General features: G+C 47.3%; 1 protein-coding gene across 1 annotated transcript; it reads right to left on the bottom strand.

The window, feature by feature from the left end:
- Positions 1 to 216: 216 nt before the first annotated feature.
- KHDRBS1 (KH RNA binding domain containing, signal transduction associated 1) lies at positions 217 to 22,208 on the bottom strand. Its single transcript, XM_071798914.1, has 10 exons — positions 21,694 to 22,208; positions 15,294 to 15,421; positions 14,609 to 14,725; positions 13,503 to 13,649; positions 11,490 to 11,626; positions 10,443 to 10,665; positions 9,772 to 9,839; positions 9,395 to 9,453; positions 4,084 to 6,884; positions 217 to 2,507 (listed from the first exon to the last, which is right to left on the bottom strand). Exons 1-9 carry the CDS (start codon positions 22,013 to 22,015, stop codon positions 6,787 to 6,789), a joined length of 1,299 nt encoding a protein of 432 aa, XP_071655015.1. The 5' UTR covers positions 22,016 to 22,208; the 3' UTR covers positions 217 to 2,507; positions 4,084 to 6,786.
- Positions 22,209 to 24,820: the final 2,612 nt, after the last annotated feature.

Raw genomic sequence — 24,820 nt, 5'->3', positions numbered from 1 at the left:
CGCCCACAGCGCACAGGCCCCACCCACATCCCCGCCCCTCGCCACGCCCCCTCAAGGACCAGGCATCGAAGCCCTTAAGGGTATTTTGAGGCACCGCCAGACCCTCCATCGCCCCCACCAGCACCCCCGTTAGGGCGCACCCTCCCCTACACCTTCCCATAAACAGCAGCGAGAAACGAGAGAAAAACCTCACGCCCTAAAAAGCCAAAAGCCCAGTATTTTCAACATTAAAGCTTTATTACAGGGAATGACTAATCGTTTTCAACATCTGCTGAACGCTCCTCACTAAATACCAGCCAGGCAGGAGCTCGCCAGCTTCCTATGCGAGTTATTTTAGTGCTGTGATTCACCTTGATCAGTTTTCACCATCTTTACCGACCACTCGCAGTATTTTTCATCGATTTCCTTAACTGGTGGGTGTTCGGTGCTTCGGGACAGATGGAGCATTATACAATCCCGAGAGCAGGAGGCAAAGCCACCTCTAAAATTAATGAACTTCCACAGGGCCAATCTTTGGCTTTCTGCTCGTTTTGAAACCTTCATTGTGCAGAGACATCAAAAACAAGGAGTATCCAGACACCTGTGGTTTTAACCAAATCTTCCAGGTGTAACTATGAAGGTGGCAGGTAGGACGTAGCAATGTCAGGGTGAAAACAGGTTTATCTTCTGTAACACCACGCACGATGGTCACATATGGTTGTAAAGCCAGCGATAAAAGTAACAACTCCATTAGAAAACACTTTAAATCGCCATCCAGCCGCTGCTCTCCAGGTTCCGAGGATGCTCCGGCGTTCCCAGCGCTCACCACGAGCTGCCAGGTTCCTATTTCCCAACCACAGCAAAGCGAATGGCATCTTAACTGTGTTCCTTTAGCAGACCCGAGATCGGCTCCTTGGAGATTCATCCCGCTTTGCAAAAGGAGCAAAACAAGCGTGGAAACAAACATTTCTATTCAAACATATGGTAGTGATGGAGGGCTCAAGCTTCCTGAGTAGAAAAAGAGGAATAATGTCTACATTTGAGACGGGAGCTCCCATGGGCCCCAACCAGCCTGCAGAAATTCCTCCCCCTCAAAGCTTCCAAACGGGGCACGTGTCCAACACCTCATCCGAGACGCTCTAGAGGTTTTTCAATTAAAGAAGAATTTCCCCAAGCCCTGTCTTCCTCCCCAAAAGCACCATATGTACTTGTTCCTCGCAGCCGCAGGAAAAGCTGCGTTAGCGGCATCGCATCTCCCAGCAGACAGGTCACAGCTGGTCTCCGCTCCTCTGGGGACAGTTGGAGGGTCTGGCACAGGCTCTGGAATCGCCCTCTGCCCAGGAGTTCTTGAGGAGAGCAGCGGCACAGGGTGAGGAAGGGAAGATGTGCACATTTAAGTTGTTTTTCTTGGCTCTGTTCCTTGACAGATGCTCTCATACAAATTTAAAAACTCATCCTGTACAAAAAAAGTCGTCTGCTTTAACAGCCGAACGGGGAATCCAGCTGTGCTCTTAAACCCAGATTGCCAAAAATGGAATGAAACAGAGGGCTATATCGAGGTAATGTCTTAGTCTTAATGAAAGCACAGTGTTTTAAGTCAAACATAAAACCAGCGTGGGTAAGCTATAAAGGAAAGCTCGTAGCCCTTTGCTTTATTTAATAATCTGAACAGCAATTGGAACGGGGTACAACAGGGACAGCTGCTGGGGACACCTCTGCAGCAGCAGCAGCTGGACCCCGTTTCCCACTCCTGTTGCTGTCCAGGCTGCTATGAACCACTGTGCATGGCGAGACCTCACCGAGGAAGCGAAGTCCAGGTTTGTATCAGCTCCAAGCAAATCCAGCCTGAGGATTTAAACCGAAGGGCTGGAGAAGCTGTGACTGCTCCAAACAAGGGCCAGAGCAGCCAAGAGGGTGTTTCTAGAGACAAACAGCACCAAGGACAATCTTTACCAAAATCCTACATATAATAAGATGTAGATTAGACCTTTGGGGAAATCGGGAGGTGAAGGATCCGTGGCGCTTGTCAGCTCAGAGCCAGCAGAATCCAACCTCCGCGGCCATGGTGGGAGGAAAGGGAAGGTTATTCGGGTGACTCTGACTTCAGCGCTCAAAGGAATCTCCACCCCTCACCAATTTCAGTCCTGTATCACCCCCGGAACGTCTGGCTAATTAGAGCATCTTTGAGAGACACATCCGAATGCCGGTGGCTATTTTGGGATCTCAAATTAGCTTCCGCAGGCTCGGGGCTAAAATTTGAATGCAGCAAAGCTATGAGAGGGAGGAAGATACTTGATGCAGGGCACGTTTTCAAAATATTTAACAACATATACAGTTAATTCAATATCTTGAGATTTACATTCCTCCATAACATTAGAATCTTTCACATAAACATGCAACAAATGCAATGCACAAGCAAGCCGTATGACTCCAAAGGCAGCGTCACAAGTTCCACTTCTACTGGTAAAAAACTGCATCATAAGAGATGATCTCTATCAAATCTTTTCCACTTGATATAAAAGCCGTGCCTATTAAGAAAGAAATGGGAAAGATTGGTACATCACCATACAAATTGATGTTCCAATTACACTGTAAATGAAGATGCATTCGATAAACGGGCCACAAATCCCGACGTGTTACGATTTCCCCTAGCAGAAAACTACAGATCCAATTTTCAAGTTAAAAGTCAAAGAACTGAGGGTAATCTCGCTCAGTCGCGGCATTTCCACACGTTATCGCTTTCTTGTTCCTAATACTGCTAAGATAAGAAAAGCTCGTTTGGTGGCTTTATAATTCTATACAAAATAAGAATTATGTCCTTCTGTATCCTATGCCCAGGGCTTCTCACGGTTGGCTTTTGAAGCCATTAGACTCCTTCACCCTTTCAAGGGTTTCTTTCTTTGTTCTTTTATTTATGGAGCTCAGACTTTCAGTGATCTCCAGATTCGAGAGAAAGTCATTAGCTGTCCCCAAAAGAAACGCTTACGGCCGCTTCCCCTGGGCCTGGGGGAAGATGTGTCCTTGCTGCGTAAGCAGGTCACCCCGCTGAAGCGTGATAATGTCCCCAGCCAAGGGACCGTGCGGTTTGCAAGCACTCGTGTGCATTTATTAAGGTATTTTCTGGAGTAGCAGCAAATCAGAAGGCAGAAAGGGACCTGGGGGCACTAATGGACAGGAAGCTCAACACGAGCCAACAGTGTGCCCAAGTGGCCAAGAAGGCCAATGGTGTCCTGTCCTGTATCCAAACCAGCGTGGTCAGCAGGACAAGGGCAGTGATCCTTCCCCTGTGCTCTGCATTGGGGAGGCCACACCTGGAGTGTTGTGTTCAGTTCTGGGCCCCTTAGCTCAGGAAAGAGATTGAAGTGCTGGAGCGGGTCCAGAGAAGAGCAACAAGACTGGGGAAGGGACTTGAACACAAGCCCTATGGGGAGAGGCTGAGGGAGCTGGGCTTGTTCAGTCTGGAGCAGAGGAGGCTTAGAGGTGAGCTCAGCGCACTCTAGAACGACCTGAAGGGCAGTTCTAGCCAGGGGGGATTGGGCTCTTCTCCCAGGCAGTCAGCAATAGGACAAGGGGGCATGGGCTTCAACTCTGCCAGGGGAAATAATTGAGGCTGGAGATGAGAAAGGAATTCTGTGCAGAGAGAGTGGTCAGCATTGGAATGGCTGCCCAGGGAGGTGCTGGACTCACCGGCCCTGGAGGTTTTTAAACTGAGATTGGCCATGGCACTTAGTGCCATGATCTGGTGAACGGACTGGAGTTGGACCAAGGGTTGCACTTTGTGATCTCTGAGGTCTTTTCCAACCCAGTCCATTCTGTGAAATCAGTGGTACCAGAGCAGCCTTTAGATTTCCCCTCTCTCCTCAAATCCACTTAAAAAGCTCCTTTTCCACAGGATTTTGGTGCGAAAGCTCGATGCGGGTCACACACTGGAGCCTCCTCCACAGTGCGACCTCTGCAAGAGCCTCAGCCACAGAACCGGCCTTTCGCGAGGGGAATTTATTTGTGGGGATAGAAAGAACAGCTTTAATTTAGCAGCTCAGATGGTGCCACCCCCGCCTCCCACAGGGAACATGTCAGCAGAATGGCAAAATTAAACAAACTTACCCACTTGGTGTTGCCCCTGCTCATCTTCCCCCGAGTGATTCACCGCGACGACATCGTGGCTCCTGCAAATTGAAGGTATTCGTGAGTCTCTTTAATGGCAGCACAAATCAAAGAGAAAATAAAGAGCCCTGCATGCAATTACACAGGAAGGAAACATGCAACTTAAGCTGAGCTTTGAACGTTTCGCAGTAAATATCAATACTAGGGGCTAAAAAGGGCCATCATTTTACATTTTTAAATAACTGAGCAGAATTCTTTTGGGTGTTGGCAGTAGCAGGACTATCTATATTCGGTGTCATTTTACATCTTTGGATATTTAAGCTTGCCGATTCCTTTTTGCCCACATTACATTACGGTGCATTTTCAAAGGGCACATTATTAAAGTTATCGCTAATTTATGCAGCAGCACGTGTGGTTTTTTAAATGTCTATTTTAAACATTTTTTTTTTTTTTTTGCAAATTTTTACATTAAAATTAACATCTGAAGAACTGTTTCAATCAAGTTTATGCAAGTTGCCATCACGGTTTATGTAAAAGAGAAATGTGCTATTAAAATCAGACATTTAGGTTACCTTTTGGGTTTTGCGATGCATGTTAGCTTTACACATCCTGATTCTCCTGCGATAATTTTCCTTTAAAAGGGGGGTATAGGGTGATCTTTTCATCAAGCAAGACATTATGCCCTGAAAGCTGACTCCAAACCATTGTTGAGAATTCAGTTATTTACACTTTAATAACAATCTACAAATACAATTTGTTCTCTTTTAAAGTATTCCCCTTAATCATGCACTGCTACGAGCAGTTTGGTTCCTAACGCTCTATTTTTCACCCCCAAGCAGTTTAATTCTCTCCCCCTAAAACGCCAGATTCATTTTGCAGATGGGAAATACAAACCATTTTTCATGCTTAAGAAGCAGTTTAAACTATCTTATTATAGATATATACATAGACACATGCTCTCAGAAGGATGAGCAGCAACTGCAGCACCTTTCGCAAACAGAAATACAATTTTAAGTGGTTTTCCAAGAAAATGCTGCTATAAAATAGGGCATCTCAGCCCAAGGGGCTGGAGGTGTTGACATGGAGCCAGATTCCTCCTTGGGCCAGCTAAGCCCTGGATTATCTCAGCGCTCCTTTGGTCTCGCTATGTTAAACCAGCCTTTGCAGCCCCGATCTGGGGTCTGCAGCCTGGAGCCTAAACTCGGTATTAATTCAGCAACCAACCACCACCATGAGTCTCATCTCTGCCATAGGCCAGGATCAAACTGCTTTCAGCAACTTCCAGGGGGTGAAAAACTATTCTTCTTTCTTTGTTAAAAAAATTAAGCTTGTTCAATGAGCTTGATACAACTTTTTGTGAGAATTACATAAAAATCACCATTTTTAGAATGCCTCCGTTTTTTTAAAAAAGACAACTAGCTTTAGCATTAATTTAAATTTATTTGAAAAAAAAAATAGCTATTTTATCGCTCAACAAAAAAAAAAACCATGACAATTCATCACATTTACTTGGATTAAAAAAGGACTAAACTTTATTGACAAACTGCGGCAGACATTTTGACAAGTTTTAGCTACCTAGTTAGGCAGACTTACACATGTAGCATTTATTCTTCAAGAACAGAGCGGGAGGACAGTGTACAAATCCAATTAGGACTTTCTCCTATGTACAAAGTGAAATTTTTCCTCATTTTTCCAGCTGCAGTGTCCCTTTTTATGCAAAGCTAGTGTTGAGATACACTTGAACAAGTCCATGGGATTGCTAATATTGACCATTTTGTCAGTTTTAAACTTGCACTGGATTATCTGCCCCACAGAGTTCAGCCCTACTCGCTTAATACTCTGTTTTCTAATGCCAACCATTGGGCAATTAGAGCCATGCTTTAATTTCTTTTTCCCTTAAAAGTTCTTCATATAGAACCAAACTAAGAACCCCTTTACACTGGAAAATCTGCTTCCCAAGCATCTCTCAACACCGCCTGTTCGGGGCTAGATTTCAAAACCCACATAAATCAAGTCAATTTAACAAACCTAATTGTATTTTTTTTGTTCTTTTAAGTCAATTACCTTTTAAAAAAAAAATGCTATTTAATTTGTTTGAGGATCCTTCGTATTAAATTTTAAACTTAAGATTCACCAGCAATCTGCTTTTTAAGGAAAGGTTGACACGTGAGGTGACTTTTAAACGGTGGCAGCTACTACCGTTACATTATGATTTTAAGTCTTAAAAACAGCCCTGAATTTTGAAATGTAGCCTAGTTTGGGATTCTGCAACTACAACTTTTATGGGTTCCTTGAAACCAAACTTAGAAGGTTAACAAAACCTTAATTTCATAACGGCTAAGCAAAGCATGTCACTTTTGAAACTAACATTTTTAACTCAACTTTTTTGTTTGTTTTATTAAAAAAGGTACAGTTGTGTTTATCTAAACAACAAAGAAAGAAAAGCCATCTACACACTGGAAAAAAAAAAAAAAAAAAGAAGAAATTAAAGTCGGTCCTCTAAAACTATTTAACTCATTTTAAAATACTACGTACAGAAGCCAGAATGCAGGGTGAGGATGGAGTGGGAGGAAAAGGGCCACGAAGAAAAACAGTTAGACAATTACTTGTCTGGTGTGGGTAAAGCAACGGGAATCCTGGGAGATACAAGAATCAGTAACAACTGTTTGCTCATAACTGATATTTTTCCCTCATGTTTGATTTTTAATAACGTCCGTATGGGTGCTCTCTGTAGGCCCCCTTCACTGGCCTGGCCGGCGGGGCCTTCAGGGAGGGCCTGGTTCCGTTCCAGTCATCTTGCCCTGTGGAGAAGAGAGGGAGACGTCAGGGATGGAGAAATGCTACGAGAAAAGGGGTACGGGCTCCCCTTGGGGGTCACGGGGCACCTTCACAGCGGTTTTACCCCAAAACCAGCCTGTAAAACGGGCAGCAAAACCTCTGGTTTGCAGCGCATCTTCCGACATTGCGGTGGGGGTGCCGGGAGGCCTGTGGCTCTGACAACCCGGCTTCACTATTTTAGCTTGAAACAGCACTGGAAAATACTTCAGTTACTACTGTAATCTTGTATTATTCACTAGTTACTAAGTTATCTATTTATATTTGTTGTATTGCCAAGTATTTTCTCCTGGCTGCTGTGAAGAATATGGTTTTCAAACACAGGATTAACAGATGATGTAGATGAGGTTCTTAGGGACACTGTTTAGAGGTGGATTTGACAGCGGTAGGTTAACGGTTGGATTTGATCGAAAGGTCTTTTCCAACTAAACCAATTCTCTGATTCTATAAGCACCGACCGGGACAAAGCTGGTGCTTTTTAGCTAATTAATTTAAGCAGAACTGCAAGCAATTCACAGGGCAGCCCTGTGAAGGTGGCAGCACCCACAGCCCCAGTGCCCGGCTACAGGTAACGCTCCTCTCCTTCCCGGGCACCAACAAGGCAGCTCCTGGATAATTGTGCCAAAATATCCAAGTCCCTGCACTGCTCTAGGATGGCAGCACGTCCGGCTGAGCCTGCAGACACCAGTCGGTCACTTGTTGTTCCTTCCTCTCCATAAACACCGGAAAATTTACAGCCGCAGCATCTGCTCAGCTGGTTGGAGCAGAAATCAGCTGCTTGTGCTCAACCAGCACTAACTGCGATGGGACAAAGCGCTTGACAGGACAGCCTAAACCTTTCTGCTATGTACACCAAAGCAATGTTTTGTTGACACCAAGGGTGGTGAGAGCCTGGCCCAGGTTCCCAGAGAAGTGGTGGACGAACCATCCCTGGAGACATCCCAGGCCAGGCTGGACGGGGCTCTGAGCAACCTGAGCTGGTGAAGATGTCCCTGCTCATGGCAGGGGGGCACTGGGGGAGCTCTGAAGGTCCCTTCAACCCAAACTGTGATTCAAATGCAGTTTGCATCCCTATTGTCCCTGAGCTAGCTCAAGCCCCAAATATCCCAGCTCAGGCTTCATTACGGCTTGTGCTTGTAATATTCCTATTTGCATGCCTGCCATTCTCTCCAGGGTCACCAGTTTATGAAATCAAGTGTCTGAAGCCCAGAGACAGCCAAGCCTGTTCCTACCACCACGGAGCACGTTCCCATTTTCTTAAAACTGTCTCAGCCTGGCTCAACAATCTATTTCTCTAATACTGTTTTCATGAAAGCAGAGACCAAAGGAAATTACTGTGAATAAACAGATTAGCTGTGGCAACTTCATGCCAAGTATACAATGAGCATTTTGGCCTTCCTATCCCAGACAACACCACTGCTCTCCTACCAAGTAGGCGGCACAAAAGCTTCTTTGTGCTGCGTGACTAACGCAGGCAACAAACCAAGCCATTGAAGGCAGGGAAGACAGCCAGGATTACTGACGGCAGCTGTCTGTTCCAATGCAGCTCAGACTGGAAAAGCATCCCCGGTTTAGGCACCTGAATTTGAACTCCGCACAACTCAAGAGTCGGGAACAGCCCAGGGCCAACGCAGGGACAGCCCTTATATTAACAACTCCACTTCCCCACACAACACAGGGGATTCCCAGTTAATTCCCAGTTCCTGGGGATCGCAGAAAGCCCCTCCAGCTGGTCACTATCCTCACAACCTGCACTCATTCTCGCCTTCAGGCACCCGATGCTCTGCTGAAGGGAGCTGCTCTCAACACACCGTATTTCCAAGCCATTAAGCAGCTCGCTGTACAGCTTTCCTCACTGTTTATAGCTCAGCTTGTTTGCAGAGAGAGGAAAATGACTCTTACTCACTGCCACATGCAGATGCCATTCATAAGCTCAGATATCTGAACTAGCTTTAAAAAAATATGCAGACACCTAATCCTATATTGCTGGCACCTCAGATATAAGGCCTTTTGTTTTCAACAGTTGGTGATTTACACAGTTGTGGTTAAACTGGTCTCCCACACCTCCCCATCTAACCCAAGTTCATGACCTTAACATAATTCAAATTAGCTAAGCTTCATAGACTACTTACAAGTCACATTGACCAAAATTGTTCCACCTAGTCAAATGGTGGCCTTCATATGACATTTAAATCCATTTCTCAAGCAAATGTATAGTGCAGAGTCAGTACCAGCTAGTGGGTTTTTGAGGATAAGGAAGCAGATGGAACCATGTACTCATCCAGCTCAACAAATTATAATCCGTGAAAATCAGACTGCAGCAAAAGTAGTGCTGTGGGTGGAAATCCAGAGCTCTTAAAATATTCTAAAGCTACAAGGAAATTAGAAGATATTTCCACAGTTAAAAAATGGAATTTGCAATTCCCAACTATGTGCAGCCCCTTCCCTGTCAAGAGAACAGTATTTCCAGACATACCATAAGCTTCATAGGTTTCCTGTGCCTCCCCATGTCCGTAATCATAGTATTCTGTGTCCCTGGAAGAGTAATTTCATTGGTTACACACAGCGCTGAAATTGTGTTCCTAAATAGACACAACTTGCACAAACAGTCGAAAAGCAAAGGTGCGCAATATCGCTCATGGCTGTGGTGTGTCCGACCTCTGCGTTTACGGAATTCCCAAGGAAACTCCCAAAAGTTATTTCCCAGGCACTCCTGGATTCCAGCAGAAGAGGGCACTTCCCCTACAGCTCAATCTCAGAAATGAGTGTTTCAATTCCCTTAAAGGAAAAAACAAAGGAAAACGAGATGGTGCATCATTTGCTCAGTAACAGAAAGGAGAGGAGCGAACTTACCCTTGGCCCTGGCTGTAGTAGCCTTCATACCCCTCATAGCTCTGGTCTGCATACATATCGTCATAGCCCTGAAATGAATGGTGACACAATCTGTGTTAATGAAGCACCAAAGCTTAATGTCAGACCAAGAGTAAAGGCAAAATTGGAGTGAGGACACAGCAGCTTTCAGAGGAGCCTGTGACTCTGCACCTGTCACAGGGAAGGGGCTCAATGGTGAGACACAGGTACTAAAATCTGCTTGGCGGGAGCGCGGTGCTCAGCTATATGACTTGAAATATCAGCATGTTCATTTGCATATTTACTGTAAGGATTTTCGGGATGATAAGAAGCCTTTGGTGTTTCTTGCTCAAAGAATTCTCTTGCAGAAAGACAATGAACCACATTGATGTTTGTGATGTAGCTTTTCTACCGTGCACTGATCGTTATGCCAAATGTAAGTCTTAGAGGCACATTTCCGTTTTATAAAAACCATCACTCTTACCCTGTATTTAGGACACGAGTGTTACCTTTTTTGAGGACTAAAGAGGCAGAGCAGGTCACCCAGCACCATACTGGTGACTGGTGGCCACTTCTCCAGGGCAACCTTGCTGGTTTTAGTGCTTACTTCAATAAAGTTGAGTATCTAATACACAGCGAGCTGGAATTAAGAAAAAATAGATATAGTTTCTTACATATTCCTCATAGGTTTCTGGCACGGGAGGAGGAGGGAGCGGTATTCTCTGAATGCCAGCTGCACGTGCTCTGGGCGCAGGAACTCCCCGAACAGCAGGGGGAGGAGGGACCCCGCGGGCTACGGCGGCTCCACGGGCGATGGCACCGCGCACCGGGGCTCCCCGCACCAGGGCCCCCCGAGGAGGAGGAGGAGGAGGGGGGGGAGGACCAACGCCACGGCCCCTGGAAAGGAGAGAAAACAGATTGTGAACAGCTACTGCTGCACTGCTTGTGCGCGACGGCAGCACACACGCTTCTTAAACCTACCTTAAAACGCAATAGTTTGATAAATAAATACAGTCACCGTTAACTAAGCAATAAATTCTTTATCAAGAAGGAATGCACAAGAATTGTTAATATTGTTGTATTGCAGGATTTACAAAAACCTCCTCTGGGATGAGAACTCTACTGCACCAGACATACAGATGAAGAAATAAATCTGATACAGAACTGGGACCAAGTAGCTTCTCAGAGTTTATTTTAAACATCCCTCTATCACCAACCTGTAATGACTGTCAGGCCAGGAGCAAAGACCTTGCCTTGTGAAACAGGTAGTGAAGGAAGAACTACAGTAACACAGTTTTATCATCAATTTATCCCAATGCCTGGACAGCAATGACAGAACGATACCATTCTATAACTTCCAAAGGAAGCTCAGTTTAAGCTGAAAATGCTGATTCTGCTGAAGGTCACAGAAGCAAACGTGACACATCTACCTGCATGGGATTCCATAGGCCAATTTTTGAAAGGTTCCTTTATGAAGTTACCGATTTCAGGCATCCAAAATAAGCCAGAAGACATCCACTGCGCTAGATTACATCCCAAAACACACAAACCATTGGAGGCCAGCTTGCTAAAAGCAAGCTTGCGACACAATGCTAGAAAGCCTTGGCCAAAAGCCAAGGTCGAGGCCAACAATGTGTGAGAACAAGTAGCTTAACCTCATCTGGCAGCACAACTCTGAACAAGATGCAGCATTTCCAGGTCTGTGCTTTTGGGAAAAATACCTTGGAACGGGTGGAGGCGGCGGCGGAGCAGCTCCCCTTCCCCGCACAGGGACTCCTCGGCCACGGCCTGGCTCTGGCACACCGTTCAGATAGGAGAGCTCCAAGAATTGCTCCTGACAGATATCATCCATCATGTCCTGAAAAGGGGAAAGAGTCAATTCCAAACAGCAGCTAACCAGCCAGTCTGTGCTCCAGGGTATCACAGTGCTGGAATAAAAACAACCTGATAGTTCTACAGGTTAGTTTTACAGGCGTTTGCTCAGCGGGCAACAGTGCAGAACAGTCGGCTTTCTCCAAACCATTTGCACGAGCAGGAGCTGCAGTGAGGACCGGAGCTGTCCCTGGGAAGACAACCTCTCATAGGGGTTCTGGAGGCACCTGATGTTCAGCATCCCAGGGATGTCAGCAAGATTTATTTGCAAGCGTTGGAGAGTTCAGAGGTGAAATCGGGCATGATATATCTCATCTCAAGCACCTTACGGCTCCCGTTTAAAGGCAAGTGGTTGGAATGAGCCCGCATAAGGTAAGAACATACTGCTGTGTCCCTGCCACACGATGAGCAAACACCCAATTGCAATTCAGGCTGCTCTTTCAGACTCTTAGGAATACAGGATGTTTCTGGCTCCACATGTTTTGATCGCTTGAGGGGATCGAGCTTCAGGAATTAGCACAGATCTCCGGTGACCCCACAGAAACCATTGTACCCCATCTGCCCCTCGCACACAGGCAGGCTGGGCCCCCACCGAGGATCTTCACCATGCCAAACCAACATCAAAGCAAGGAGTCTCCTGCCAGATGTGTCTTCACAGCACTGCTGCCTTCCACAGTGACTTCCCTATCAATTTTCACAAGTTTAACACATTGTTTGAAGGCAGCGATAGGTAAGACACTTTAAATAGCAAGGCTGCACGCTTGCTTTAGCAAATAGAGGTTTTGTACATCCCAGGGGCTCCTTGAAGATGACCTCTTCCCTTCAAAGACACTTCACATCACAATCTCTCCTCCTCGCTGTGTCAGACTCACAGAAATCACACAGTAGCATCCGCTTTTCCGCACTTCCCACCGCTCTCGGGTTCTGCCCGCCCCTGGTATTTCAGGCAGAACATCTGAGTTCTCCAGGCTCAGCTGCGGAACGCGGTGCTGGGCTGTTCTCAGCTCTGCCTGCCAGGTCTCTGAGTTACACACTGAGCTAGCCAGACACGAGGGGCACTGCAGGCTTCTTGCCCATTTTGCTTTTTCCTAATTGGTTTTAATAACAGGCAAAAGACTCGAGTTCTGCAGTTCTTGGAGGTGATGCTCTAGCATTGTGTGCTACACACTTGCACAACAGTGATGCGAAGGGGACAATAAAGGTCTGACAAGTTCACAGTACAAGACTTCTACAAAACAAGAGTTAACTGTATAAATGTCCGATCCGCAAAAAGAGGTTCCTTCACATCATATGCACTGAGAGCAGTAGAAATACCGATTTAACAGATGTGTCTCAACTAGCTGCAACACTGAACACTCTTATGGAGCTGTTGGGGCAGCCACCCTTCTGATCTCCACACCGCCCCACCAGAGCAGACACCTCCATATTCAGTTTCTGATCTGACCTGTGAAGTTCTCCAGCCAGATTCCTGTTTTGTAGTTCAAAGTGAGAGGAACTGATTCAAGAAACCTCTCCCATGGCTAAAGTTATTCTCTCGCTAAAACTGACACAAGGAGCTGGACAAGGACCCAGCCCAGTGTCCACAGCTTGTACTGGGAGAGAAATACCTACTCCAAGTGTTCCATACAACTGCCCTGTGGGCATACATCTTTCTAATTATGGTTAGGGGAATAATACACGCCTTCGTGCAAGATTAATGGGGTCATTTTAAGCTGTTACATGAATACTTAATACTGCAGGCTTCCTCAACTACACCATTCATGTAGCATGAGCCTTACACTGTACAAATCTTACTCAGCCTTAGAGGCAGAGTCACAACCCATCCACCCAGTTCCATCCGAAAAGAGCCCCAGCACACATACTGGAACGAGGAACTTCTTGACTTCTTCCATGGCATGAGCCATCAGAGCGTACGCTTCACAGGGTGGGCCGAAGACCTCAATGAAGACGTGCAAATCCATATTTAGATGAGCGTATTTAGGATCTCCCCCTTTGCGCAGTTCTTCCTCCTGAAACAAAGCAAATTAAAAACTAAATAAGACGCAGAGAAACTAATTTTCTTTCACCTGTTTTCTACGCCTTAACAGGAAATGCCTGTCAAAGCGTTCTTCTCATGCCTGGACACAGACCATAACAACACACACTTGAGCACACAGCTTTATAAAAAGCCACATGCAATCTACAGCTTCCAGCCTCTTATCGCTGCCTTTTGAGGTGACTCTGGCATTTTTGCTAATGCACTGACACCAGCCACCTTTCTTGTGCAGAAGATGGAGCACATGAAGTGGTGTTGTCCTCTTCTCCCCCCCTTTCTGCCTGGGCTGCTCTCCACAAGCTTGTTCTTTAACTCTGCTTGTAGACAGCCGTGTTGTTCAGATGGTTTTAAGAAGGTACAAATAAGCTACAAGCTTTTCATGCTGCTGAAGTAAAAAGGTGAATGAAGTTACAGTTCTCTTGACTGTTAGTTCAGTTTGGGGAGCAAGCAGGAATTACAAAAAAATAATTATTTCTGCTTAAAAATCCTCCTTTGTGATTCAGTAAAGATCACCAGGAACACACTGCTACAGCATCTTCAGTGAACCATGAGAATTTAAGCATTTCAGGGGGAACAGCTGGAAAAAGGAGGGGAGACATATTCCTTTAGCGAACGACTTTTCATAGAGTAGCTGGAATTAGTGCTTATTTTATAAACTTTGTTCTTCACCTTTCATATCAAGTCTCTCCATACAAGGGCACAGGGTATCAGAAGGTAAGTGGTCTCTAATCACGCTCATAAATAGAACACGCACCACACTCCTGCCCCAACCAAATTGCGCCCAACGTGCACAGAACAATTTAGAAAGCACGATTTCCTAATGCATTTGGATTTTAATGGTTTCCTTTTGTATAAAATGCTTTGAGAACCACTACTCACATCAACACAAATGGCATTAATATAAGTGTATGTTGTCAAGGGTGATGCCCTTACCTTTGCTTTATCTCGCATTGAACCCTTCCCGAGCACAGATATTTTAGCACCGGTTTCTTCCTGGAGTCTCTTGATGGTGTTGCCTTGAGGTCCCAAAATCTTTCCAACAAAGTTGAACTGTAAATGCAAAAAGAAGAGAAAGATTTGCTCCAGAACTCAGTACCCTTAAAAAACCCCTTTTCTTGTTATGCTGACTGATAAAAAATGTAACCACTTCATTTTCTCTTCACCTCATCAAAAAATACAGACCAAAAAAGCACAGGAAAACTTAAGTTCCAGAACATTCTTTTCATGAAAAAAATTCACCAGAAAATCAAGCTAAATTAACTCGCATCAAGTGTTTAATTCTAACACCTACTCCCCAGTAGTTTTACAGGCAGCAAGTCTTAAGAGTTAAATGAGTTCTTAACTGCAAAACACAAAGCTCTACATGTGAAAGTGTCTATTCTAGTAATAAAAGATCACAGCTCTGCACCACCATTTAGCTTTATCCCGAGATATTCTAGAAATGTAATAGATTAGAAATAAGATCCTGCGAGCTCGCATAGGAAAAATTCCGTAGCGATAGCGGAACGCTGGCGTAACTCCTGTTGACGCTTTGACAGCTACATCTCCAAAGTCAGCCATAAAATCCACAGAAAAGAAGCAAATCACAGAGATTCATAAGCTCTTTGCTGGCCCTCACCTTGGGGTACTGTTTGACAGGGATCAGAACTCGTTCTTTCAGTTTCATATTCTTGTGGGAAAATAAATCCAGGTAGTTCTCTTCCTCATCCTTCTTTGTTGTTTCACCCTTCTGAATTTTTTCAATTTCTAAACAAGATAAAAATAGGGCTGCTTATATTCCTCAAACAAGCATCATTTTAGAGCTGGAATTACGACAGGACATACCACCCTCATTCTCTGGATATATGAACGTTTATCATTGTATTTATGGACTCTGGATAGACAGGCCACCTCTTTAGAGTGGTCCAGCTTGCCTCCTCCTCCCTAGGGATCCCAGAAGGCAAAAAATGGGATATTGAATAATAATAAACAACAGCAGGAAATCCCCTACAAATAACTTCAATAGATAAAGAGTAGGAGACTCTAAGTGCAGTTTTACATATTGTTTCTATGTGCGTTCCTTCGTCCCCAACCCCGCGTCGAGCCCTAAACCTCGGCCCAAACCAGCCCCGGCCACACCAACCGGGTTTGTTCGTCACAACACAGCGGCCATCAGCAAATCCAGTGCGTTTTTATCATCCAAACTGACGCACTGGTTTAAATCTGCACTTTGAGTAGCGGTGTCAACACTTACTGGCACTACCAATTCCAATTAAGTTGCAAACATTCCTAATTAAGAGAAGCCGGAATGAGTAACACATTAGAGTGCGGTTTGGCTTATGAAATTCTTATAAGCTTGATTGCATTAAATGAACGCACCTTTATCACACGAGCGATTCATAACTTGGTTTTAAGTAATAAGCCTTAGGCATATAACCTGAAATGTGAGTGTCAGATTCAGGCAACGTAGCTACAAACGGTTGTCTTTCCAAATGAGATCCTGATTTTTAATTGTATATTGTGGATTACGAAGTCTTGGCAAACCACTGAGGTGGCCTGACTGCAGCCCAAGGGGGATCCGGAACAAAGGCCAAATAACCTTTGGGAAATAGGTCGTTAAGGCAGGCTAATTGGGAACTGGTGCACAAACACCTTCTCAAAACTGGTGAGAAATTCAGCTTCTGCTGAGAGATGGCAAGAGAGTCGCCCCATAAAATCCAACCCAAGTGGAAAAGACTGAAGATCATCAAGGCAGGAATGATTAGCACAGGTTCTTATGGTCATTAATGCACTTTCCCTCGTGCAAGACAAACAACATCTTTCAGAAGAATGTGGCCCAGGGCTTTTCTTTCCCAGAGATGTCCAGTCACATACAATTTTTATTTTATGGCCAACAATCAGACAAGTTCCTCCAAATTAGGAGCAAATCTATTATTAAAAACCCGAAATTACTGATGAAGCATCACGCGCTCTTTGGTCCAACAACAACTGGTCACACCATGCGCAGCCATCACGAATTATTATTTCCAGATGCTTATTAGGGGGGAGCACGACCCTTTCTTAAAAGTTAAATTGTGCCATTTCCTCAGCAAACCCAAGAACTATAAATACATCTTCTGATCTTTAAGTGCTCTAAATACGACTCCTTGTATCTCAGGGGAAAGAGAGACACTTTCACAAGATTACACTGGATAAAAGCTGCAAGACAAAACTGAGGCTGCTTAGTCATTACCAGAATTTAAACCAGGGCAGCTGTAATATCTTGTGTTTCCTGTGATTTCTGTCCACACCAGAAACTATGTGTTTTAACCTAAACGTTCATGTTTAGAGTTCTGGAAGATTTGCTTATCAAATACATGGTATATTATCCACTTAGTAATATTCTTGTATCCTCCAAACAGCAACGGAAAGAACAGGTTGGGTTGAGCAGCACCAAACCGTGCAGATCCCAGGGAAGTTTCTAGATGTGCAATCATAAAAAAACCCCCAAAACCCTTAAGAAAACAGGATTAAATGCTCAATATTTTATCCTTTAATTACAGACACAGTAATCACAGAATCAACTGGGCTGGAAAAGACCTCAGAGATCATCAAGTCCAACCCTTGGTCCAACTCCAGTCCGTTTATCAGATCATGGCACTGAGTGCCATGGCCAATCTCAGTTTAAAAACCTCCAGGGCCAGTGAGAATATAGAATCATAGACCAGTTTTTAGTTTAGAGATGTAAATATAGAACGTGGAGACTGTGTTGCATAATTATGAAAAAACAGGATAAATTGGTATTCCTACTTGCAACAGCACCTTGGCTCCTTTACAAAAGTGTTACCATGACTCCTTAGTTAAAATAATTACCGGATCTAATCACTTGGAAAAAAGAGAGCTTGATTTTTTGCTTTAAAAATAAATTATTTTCTGAAGACACTCTGCAAAAGTAAAAAACCCAGAAGTTCAAGCACTTGTCAAATGTATAAAATAAGCACCAGAGCTGTCTGTCTTGGCTACTTTTACATAGTTGTTTATTTTGGCTATAAGAACAGATCAGGGAACCAAGGTTTGGAAACTAAAGGTTGCACTGGTGGCCTTATCCCTGCTGAGGCACAATTTTAGACACTATCATATGTGATTATTCCTCAAATACTTTGGTTCTCAAAAAAAAATAAGTGGATTTCTGATAATGCATTCTGCACATTAACAAGAAGTGTTTTCTACACACTCATCAAGAATAAAAGCACCTGAACACTTTCTTGATGCAAATGAAACCACCCAGAGGCATCTTCTAGCTTGCCAAATCAGGTGAAGCCTCTGCAAACCAGCGAGTCCCAGTTCACACCAACCACACTGCAAAACCCACCCTGCAACGCTATCAACGACGTCTGGGAATTGAGGGCAGTAAATAATTAATCACTTGCTAAAAAAGTGTTGGATCCACCATCACTGAGAGCCATGAAATCACACCGGAGAAGAAAAAACCCTGCCCTGGCGGAATAAATTCTCCAGCTTTTGCAATTCAGGTCAGCAGCTCCCACCTTTGGAACAAACTCCAAGTCTGGAAATAAGCATGAAGAAGGACTAAAAACACATCACTCGTGCTGTGTCCCACCGCTCTGGATCCCAGCATTACCCGTGCGCGTTGTGGCACGTGAGCTATGCGACACGAAGCAGCACGGGATGAACCGATGGGTGGTTTCTCATGGGAAGAGGTGCACGGGTGCCTGGTGGGATTAAGCAGCCCCATTTCAGTGCTGGTTTGTTAAAAGTTGTGTTGGAGGTGCAGTAGGAGGTCACCTTCTTGCCCTTAGAGGCAGGTACAGGGGGTTGGGAAGGAGGAGGCTGAGCAGCCACAGCACTACTTTCTTAACAAAACACCCCCGTATTAAACATATTAAACTCCAGTCTTCAAAAAGAGCAAGAAGGAGGACCTGGATGTTCCTGCTCCAGCAGGGAGATTGGACTGGCTGATCTTTTGAGGTCCCTTCCAATCCCTAACGTCCTGTGATTCTGTAAACGTTGTCCTGCAGCATGCTTGTGCTCTGTAAGCAGAGACACATGCCGTTTATTCATAAAACTGAGAGTGTTCTTTTAACAGTGCGATAATACGGACCCCGTGCCCAAAAAACAAGAAAAAAAAATCAATGCAAAACCCCCCAAACGCCCAAAGAGTCTGGGGTGGAGCCTCTGGAATAAAGCAGAGCTCCCCATCTCCTCCCTGCTCCCCAGCTGGTTTGATTTTCCAGGGGAAGAAGCAGGGAGCTGGTCCTGGATGGACTCAGAATTAGGCAGGCCTAACCCCCCATTTCCCTCCCGCTTTCTGCCAAAATACACCCCCCACTCTCTGTTCGCTGGGGTTCAGACGCAGCTCAGGACTGGCAGTAGTAGGAGAAGGGACAGCGGGAAGAAAAGAAACCACACAAGCACGATGGAGGGAAGAGAAAGCCTGGAGATGAGCTGCGAGTGATGGCACTGGGTGTAGAGGCCCCCGGGAGAGAAGCAGGAGGAGGCAGTGTCCCAGCAGCAGCATGTTACGACCCTGGTGTGGCTTAGCAATATATACATTTAAAAATGCAAGTGAAATGGTATCGGCACATTGCACTCTCTGACATCTGGGCACAAGTTTAAGGCGGCAGCTACAGCGCCTGGCACAGGGCACGCACTCGGAAATGCAGAAATTTGGATAATCTTAATTTCAGGACAGCCTAAACTCCACGCTACGCAAGCTTCAGGACATTGAGCTGCTCTGGGTTACACGCAGTTTCTCATCGCCCCATCCGTCCCCAGACAGCCCTTTTTAACTCCCTCGGAACACACACAGACGCTAATATCTCACCCACTGCTCCAAATCCACCCCTCACCACCTCATGCTTCTTGGGATGTAAAAATAGCCATGATTAACCACAGGAATCTATAAAAAAAACCCCTATGAATAGTTAACACAGTGGTGGATGTCTCCTCTCCTCCAAGAATGCGCAAGCAGGGGGGACTGAGCCTTTCAAACCATCGGCATCTCCTGCAGCACACGGAGGGCAAAAATCCAAGTGAGTAAAAGGGGTCTTCTTGTTCCTGTGGAAGGTCACACAGACCACGCCTCACAGGAGTGAGGAAACATGGACTGTATTCCAGAACGTAAGAAATCCCAGCTTTCAGCTTCTCTTCAGGGTAACAGAACCCCCACACCCACCCACTTCACTGCCTTTTCATACCACAGCACATTAGTTAAGAATCAGTATCGCATCACTGTGTCTACCTTCATTTTGCTCCTAAATAATGCTGATTCTCTTGAGAAATGCTAAGCAGCTTCAGAACCACAAGAGGTATTTTATAGACTACTTGTACGTGTTGTTTTTAAACAAGAAGTCTTAGTTTTAACGCAGAGCTCCTGCTGGGTTCCTTCCCAGAAGCAGGTGGAACAAGCAACTTCCACTTGTGAAAAAAGGCTCAAATCAAATCCTGCTGACATTCGATAATCCATCATTTGGCTTAAGTTGTGCTGGCCACACGCTTTACAATCTTTGGGTCAAACCTAAATTCCATACTATGTTTAAGAGCAGCTTCTCCAGTGCGACATCCCCAAAGGGTGTCACAGCAGTAGAGAAATTCTGAGCAATCCACACCAGTTTGGGGTCAAGTATGCAAAAAGATTCAGTTGCCTAAACCCATCGTTTTACTTCAGATTCTTCCCCATGAGCTTCTCGCTCTGATTCTCCTGAATTTGGACCGTCAGTGAACGCTCCCAAAGTACAGCAATTTTCAAAACACCCAAAGCATCTGGAGCTGTTCCAGTGATCAATGTTAAGTCTCACAATGCTGTATTCTACTATCAGCAATTTTTAAATTAAGAAAACTCATAAACCCTCACTACTCAGTGAACGCAGCTTTACGAAGTGGGCTGAGAATGCTGTTCTTTGGGCACGAATCAGCAAACTCCTTGGGTTTCATTTCACTAGCACGCATTATTGCAGGGCTGTCGAGCATCAGCTGGCTAAAGGCTTTTATTAATGAAAAACATTAAATTGACAGCAGATTGGATTATAAAACTAATTTATTTAGATCAAGATGTCCACAAGCAATGCCAAGTTACCCATGATGATGTACCTCGGTTACTTGCACAACAGGAGACAGCAATTCCTAAGAATTATTTCCTATATTAAAGGAAGAGCTAATAACATTTCTAGCACCACACCAATTACAGCAACGCTATACGCTGTAAAGACCTTAAAACAAAACCATTTAAACGCAGAATGATAAATAGTAGAGAGTGTTCATCTCTAGATTAAATCTGAATATATCCTCGTGCTGAGTACCTCCTAGCTCTCCAATACACACACATAAAGCTGTAAGTGGCAGCAAATATTGTGACTTATTCCAGTTTTTAAGATGACTACAATGTCTTGAGGCAGCTGAATCGACTCAGTCCAAGCACTGGGTGCAGCAGCAGCTGTGCTGGGGAGATATAGAGGAATCAGAGCCGGCGGCGATTGGTGCTGGGGAAGGCGAAGGCTGGTCCGGGCACAGAACAAAGGCTGCCATGGCCATCCCCTCCTGGGCTTTGCCAGAAACACCAAACAAGTTCTAATCCGTATTATCAGGGTGGAAAATGAGAGATCGCAAGCCGTGCCCCCCCAGGGCTCAATCTATGTGATGATGCTACACGGGAAACCTCGGGTTTTAATGCTCTCTTTAGTGCCCTCTCCACCCAGGGATGAAAAGGGCCAACATGACCACACATCCTATCTTAAAAATAAAGTTCTGGCTCCACATTTAGGCCGGCACAGCCCATGGATTGAGCAAGGGACTTCACAGAGATTAAATAACAGGAATATCTCAAGATTAAGTAAGACAAACCCCTCATCTTCAGACCCCCGGGGTGGCATCTCACCCGGGCAAGGGAACCTGAACGGGGTCGGTACAACAGCCGCCCCCGGCGCTTCCCCAGCCCTGCCCCCGCCGCTACCGGGGGTCCCTGTCCCCATCCCCGCCCAAGGCGGAGCTGCCTCCGGCCCTGCCCGCCCCACCGAGCCCCGGGGGGGCCCCAGCGCCGGTACCTGCGGTAAGGAGCTGCATAGCGTGTGTGAAGGACGGGTCCAGGCTGTCCTTCTCGGCCATTAGCTCGGGTAGGTACTTGTTCTCGGGCTCCATCTTGGCAGCGCCCCCGGACAGCAGCGGGGCGGGGGTGGAGGCCTGAGTGCCCGAGCCGCCGGCCGCGCCGCCGGACGGGAGGAGCGGCGGTGGCTGTGCCCCGCTGGAGGCCCCGCGGCCCCCGCCGCCGCCACGGGGCGGTCGCCGCTGCTGAGGTCCCCCTTGCCGGGCGCCGCCAGGGCCCGGCCCCCGGCCCATGCGGGCGGCGGGGTCGTCACGGCGCTGCATGGGGGGGGCGGGCGGAGCGGGCCGGACCGAGCGATGCTGCCACACCGACCGCCGCGGCGCCACGGCCGGAAGTGCGGGGCCGGAAGTACCGCCCCCTTGGCGTCTTTCGCCGCCGCACCGGCTCCCGCGCGCCCACACCGCCTGCGTCGGCACGTCGTCGCGCGCCCACCTCCCCGCCTCGCTCCTCGCGGCCCGGCCCCGGGCGCGCACGCGCCCTCTGCCACCGGCGGGATTCGAACGCGTAGTGCCTCGCCCCGCCCCCCCTTGGGCGCATGCGCAAAGCCGGACCCGTGAATGGGGGACAGCACACGTGTGGGGGCGTGGCCGCGCACGCTCAGATCGACAGGCGCGACATTAGTCGCGGGCTGCTGAATTAGTCCCAGCGGGCTTCACGGCGCATGCGCGGAGCTCCCCGCGCCAGAACCAACGGGCTTGGCGCACGCGCGGTCAGGGGTTCCTCCAGGCGGAGGCGCGAAGCCGGTTCGAGACCGGGCTGGGGGGAACCGAGCGAGGGGGCAGCGCGGCCGCCCCACCTGGCACGGTAAGGCAGCACAGCCCGTGTGGAGCTGAGCCTGCCCCCTCCTGCCTTCACAGCCCTGCCTGGCGGTGCCTGCTGTGGACTCAAACCCTTGGTGTACTTGTCATGGTGGCCCCGCGCTGGGACTTTGGGGAGAACAATGAACTCTCGTGTGGTGGGTGATGTTATGTGGTGTTGAAGAGGGAAGAGAAGGAGTCCTGTGGGTTACAATTATCAACAGTTAAGAACCTCCAGTTAGAGGTGCTGGGGTGAAGGCTTCTGTGCACACTCTTGAAGCCCAGCAAAGTGGCATTGAACGTTTTTTCCAGTCAGGATGACTGCATATGTGAAGAGTTTCTGTTATTGTGGAGGCAGTAGTTATTTAGCATATAGGACACCTTTTGAGCACTGCAGCTCCATAAGTTAGTATCAAACATGGCCTTCTATTAATAATTTGTCATGAGATCGCAGGAGGAAAAATAGCTTTTATAATTTGTGGAATTAAACGTATACTTTAGCCTATTAAAGAAGTGTGAGATTCTTACTTGATCTCTCAATATCTTGTACCAGAGTGTTCTCTGCAGCAGCCGCTCCTGTGCCGAGCCCAGGCCGATGTTCATGGACAGACGTGGCCCCCAACAGCCACAGGTAACACAGCCTGACCCTCGTACCGTCCCTTGTGCCTCCAAGGTGCCATTCCCAACCTGACCTGGGTTTCTGTCACTTGGTCAATAGCTGGGTGCATCCCTGATACATGTGCCTGCTCTGCTCCTCTGTCGCTTCCCTCCTCATTCACATACCGTCTCTTTTTCCTTTACCCCTGTTGTGGATCTTCAATGTCACTCTTGCATATTTTCCATTGAGATTCTCTTTCCCTCCCTGCTGTCCCTTACCCACAGCTGCGTCACTTGTAAATGCCACAACCTCCGCTCCTGGAACTCTGGGTGGCAGCTGTCATTTTGGTCCATGTTTTGGACCTGTTCCTCATTAGATAGAGACCCATTCCTCAAAGAACTTCAGAAAAAACCCAACCAACAAACCAAATGTGTGTGGCTCCTTTAGAGCATGTTTCAGTTTTCAGAGAAAGGTTGCATGGTGGGGCTCTTGGACTGGAAATTTGGAAATCGGGGACCAGTTTCCAACACTCCCTGAGCGAACCCGGACATTTTGCTTAGCTGGTAACCTCACTAAATTGAGTCCTTCTACCTGCTTTCCTCACACTGTCCGATCTGCTCGCGGCGTGAAGGGGCTCAAACATTCCTTTGTTGTTATTCAGCGCAGCCCTGAGCTCGGCCAGAGTCTCCGGCTACTTCAAAAATAGAGTCACTGGGTGCTAAAATGGACGCGGCTCCTTCCAGACGGCGCCAGGGGCTGAAAATAGGAGGTGGGTGTATTTGGGGCCATCCCCGTGTCCTCCCACCATTTTTTCCTCTATGAACGAATCCTTCCCTCTGTCCTTTGCTCCTGTGTGTTCGTCTCAGCTGGCAGGAAGGGCTGTGTTTGTCCGTGACTCTAAATGAAGGCGGTGGTTGTTACAGGGGATTAATAAACTGAGCTCGGAGGTGCTAACCCTGCTGGTTTGGGGGATTTTTGGGAGCCTCAGTGATTTTTCACGCGGTGGCTGCATCTTTCCTGCTCCCGGGAGGCTGGAGCAGCCCGGTGCCCGGTCCCAGGGTCCGTCCCTGACAGCCGCTCCCCATCGCGGGGCAGCTTTTGGGGCAGAAAACGTCGCAACTGTTCCAAATGTGAGAGCGGTGCCGGTGCGGGCGAAGCGGAAGCCGCGGGAAGAGGGGGACAGGCCGAACCACTGAGCGCGGGGAGGGGGGGGGGATGCAGAGCGGGCTGTACCACTGCAGCTGTGCGCTAGGGGGGGTGCTGGCGTGGAGACGCCCGCCTGCACGTGCGGCCGGAGGGCCAGTCCAAGTGCGCCGGAAGAGCGGGGGGGTGGTGGGGGCGAGCGGGGCGTACCAAGGGGGACTGGGGACAGCAGGGCGGCGCGTTTCGCTTCGTGCCGTGCACACCGCCGGCGGGGCAGGGCGAGCCGCCCCCGAGCCCCACTGGGGAGGGCCATACCAATGCCCAAGTGGGGGGGAAAGCGGGCTGTACCTCTTTCGCGCTGGGGGGGAGGGGGCCTATTCCAACAACAGCGCGATGTAGGAAGCTGTTTCTCGCGGTACAGGAAGGAGGACCCGGCTTGTCGCACGGCACCGGCACGACAAGCCGCGGTAGTGGGGAGCGTGGCCTCCCCAGTGCCGCTTGTGCCTCGCCGGATTCCCGGGGCACCCCCG

The sequence above is a fragment of the Patagioenas fasciata genome, chromosome 25, assembly GCF_037038585.1.
Source record: "Patagioenas fasciata isolate bPatFas1 chromosome 25, bPatFas1.hap1, whole genome shotgun sequence".
NCBI lineage: Eukaryota > Metazoa > Chordata > Aves > Columbiformes > Columbidae > Patagioenas > Patagioenas fasciata.
Note: the sequence above shows the minus strand (reverse complement) of the source record. Positions and strands in the feature narration are given on the sequence as shown.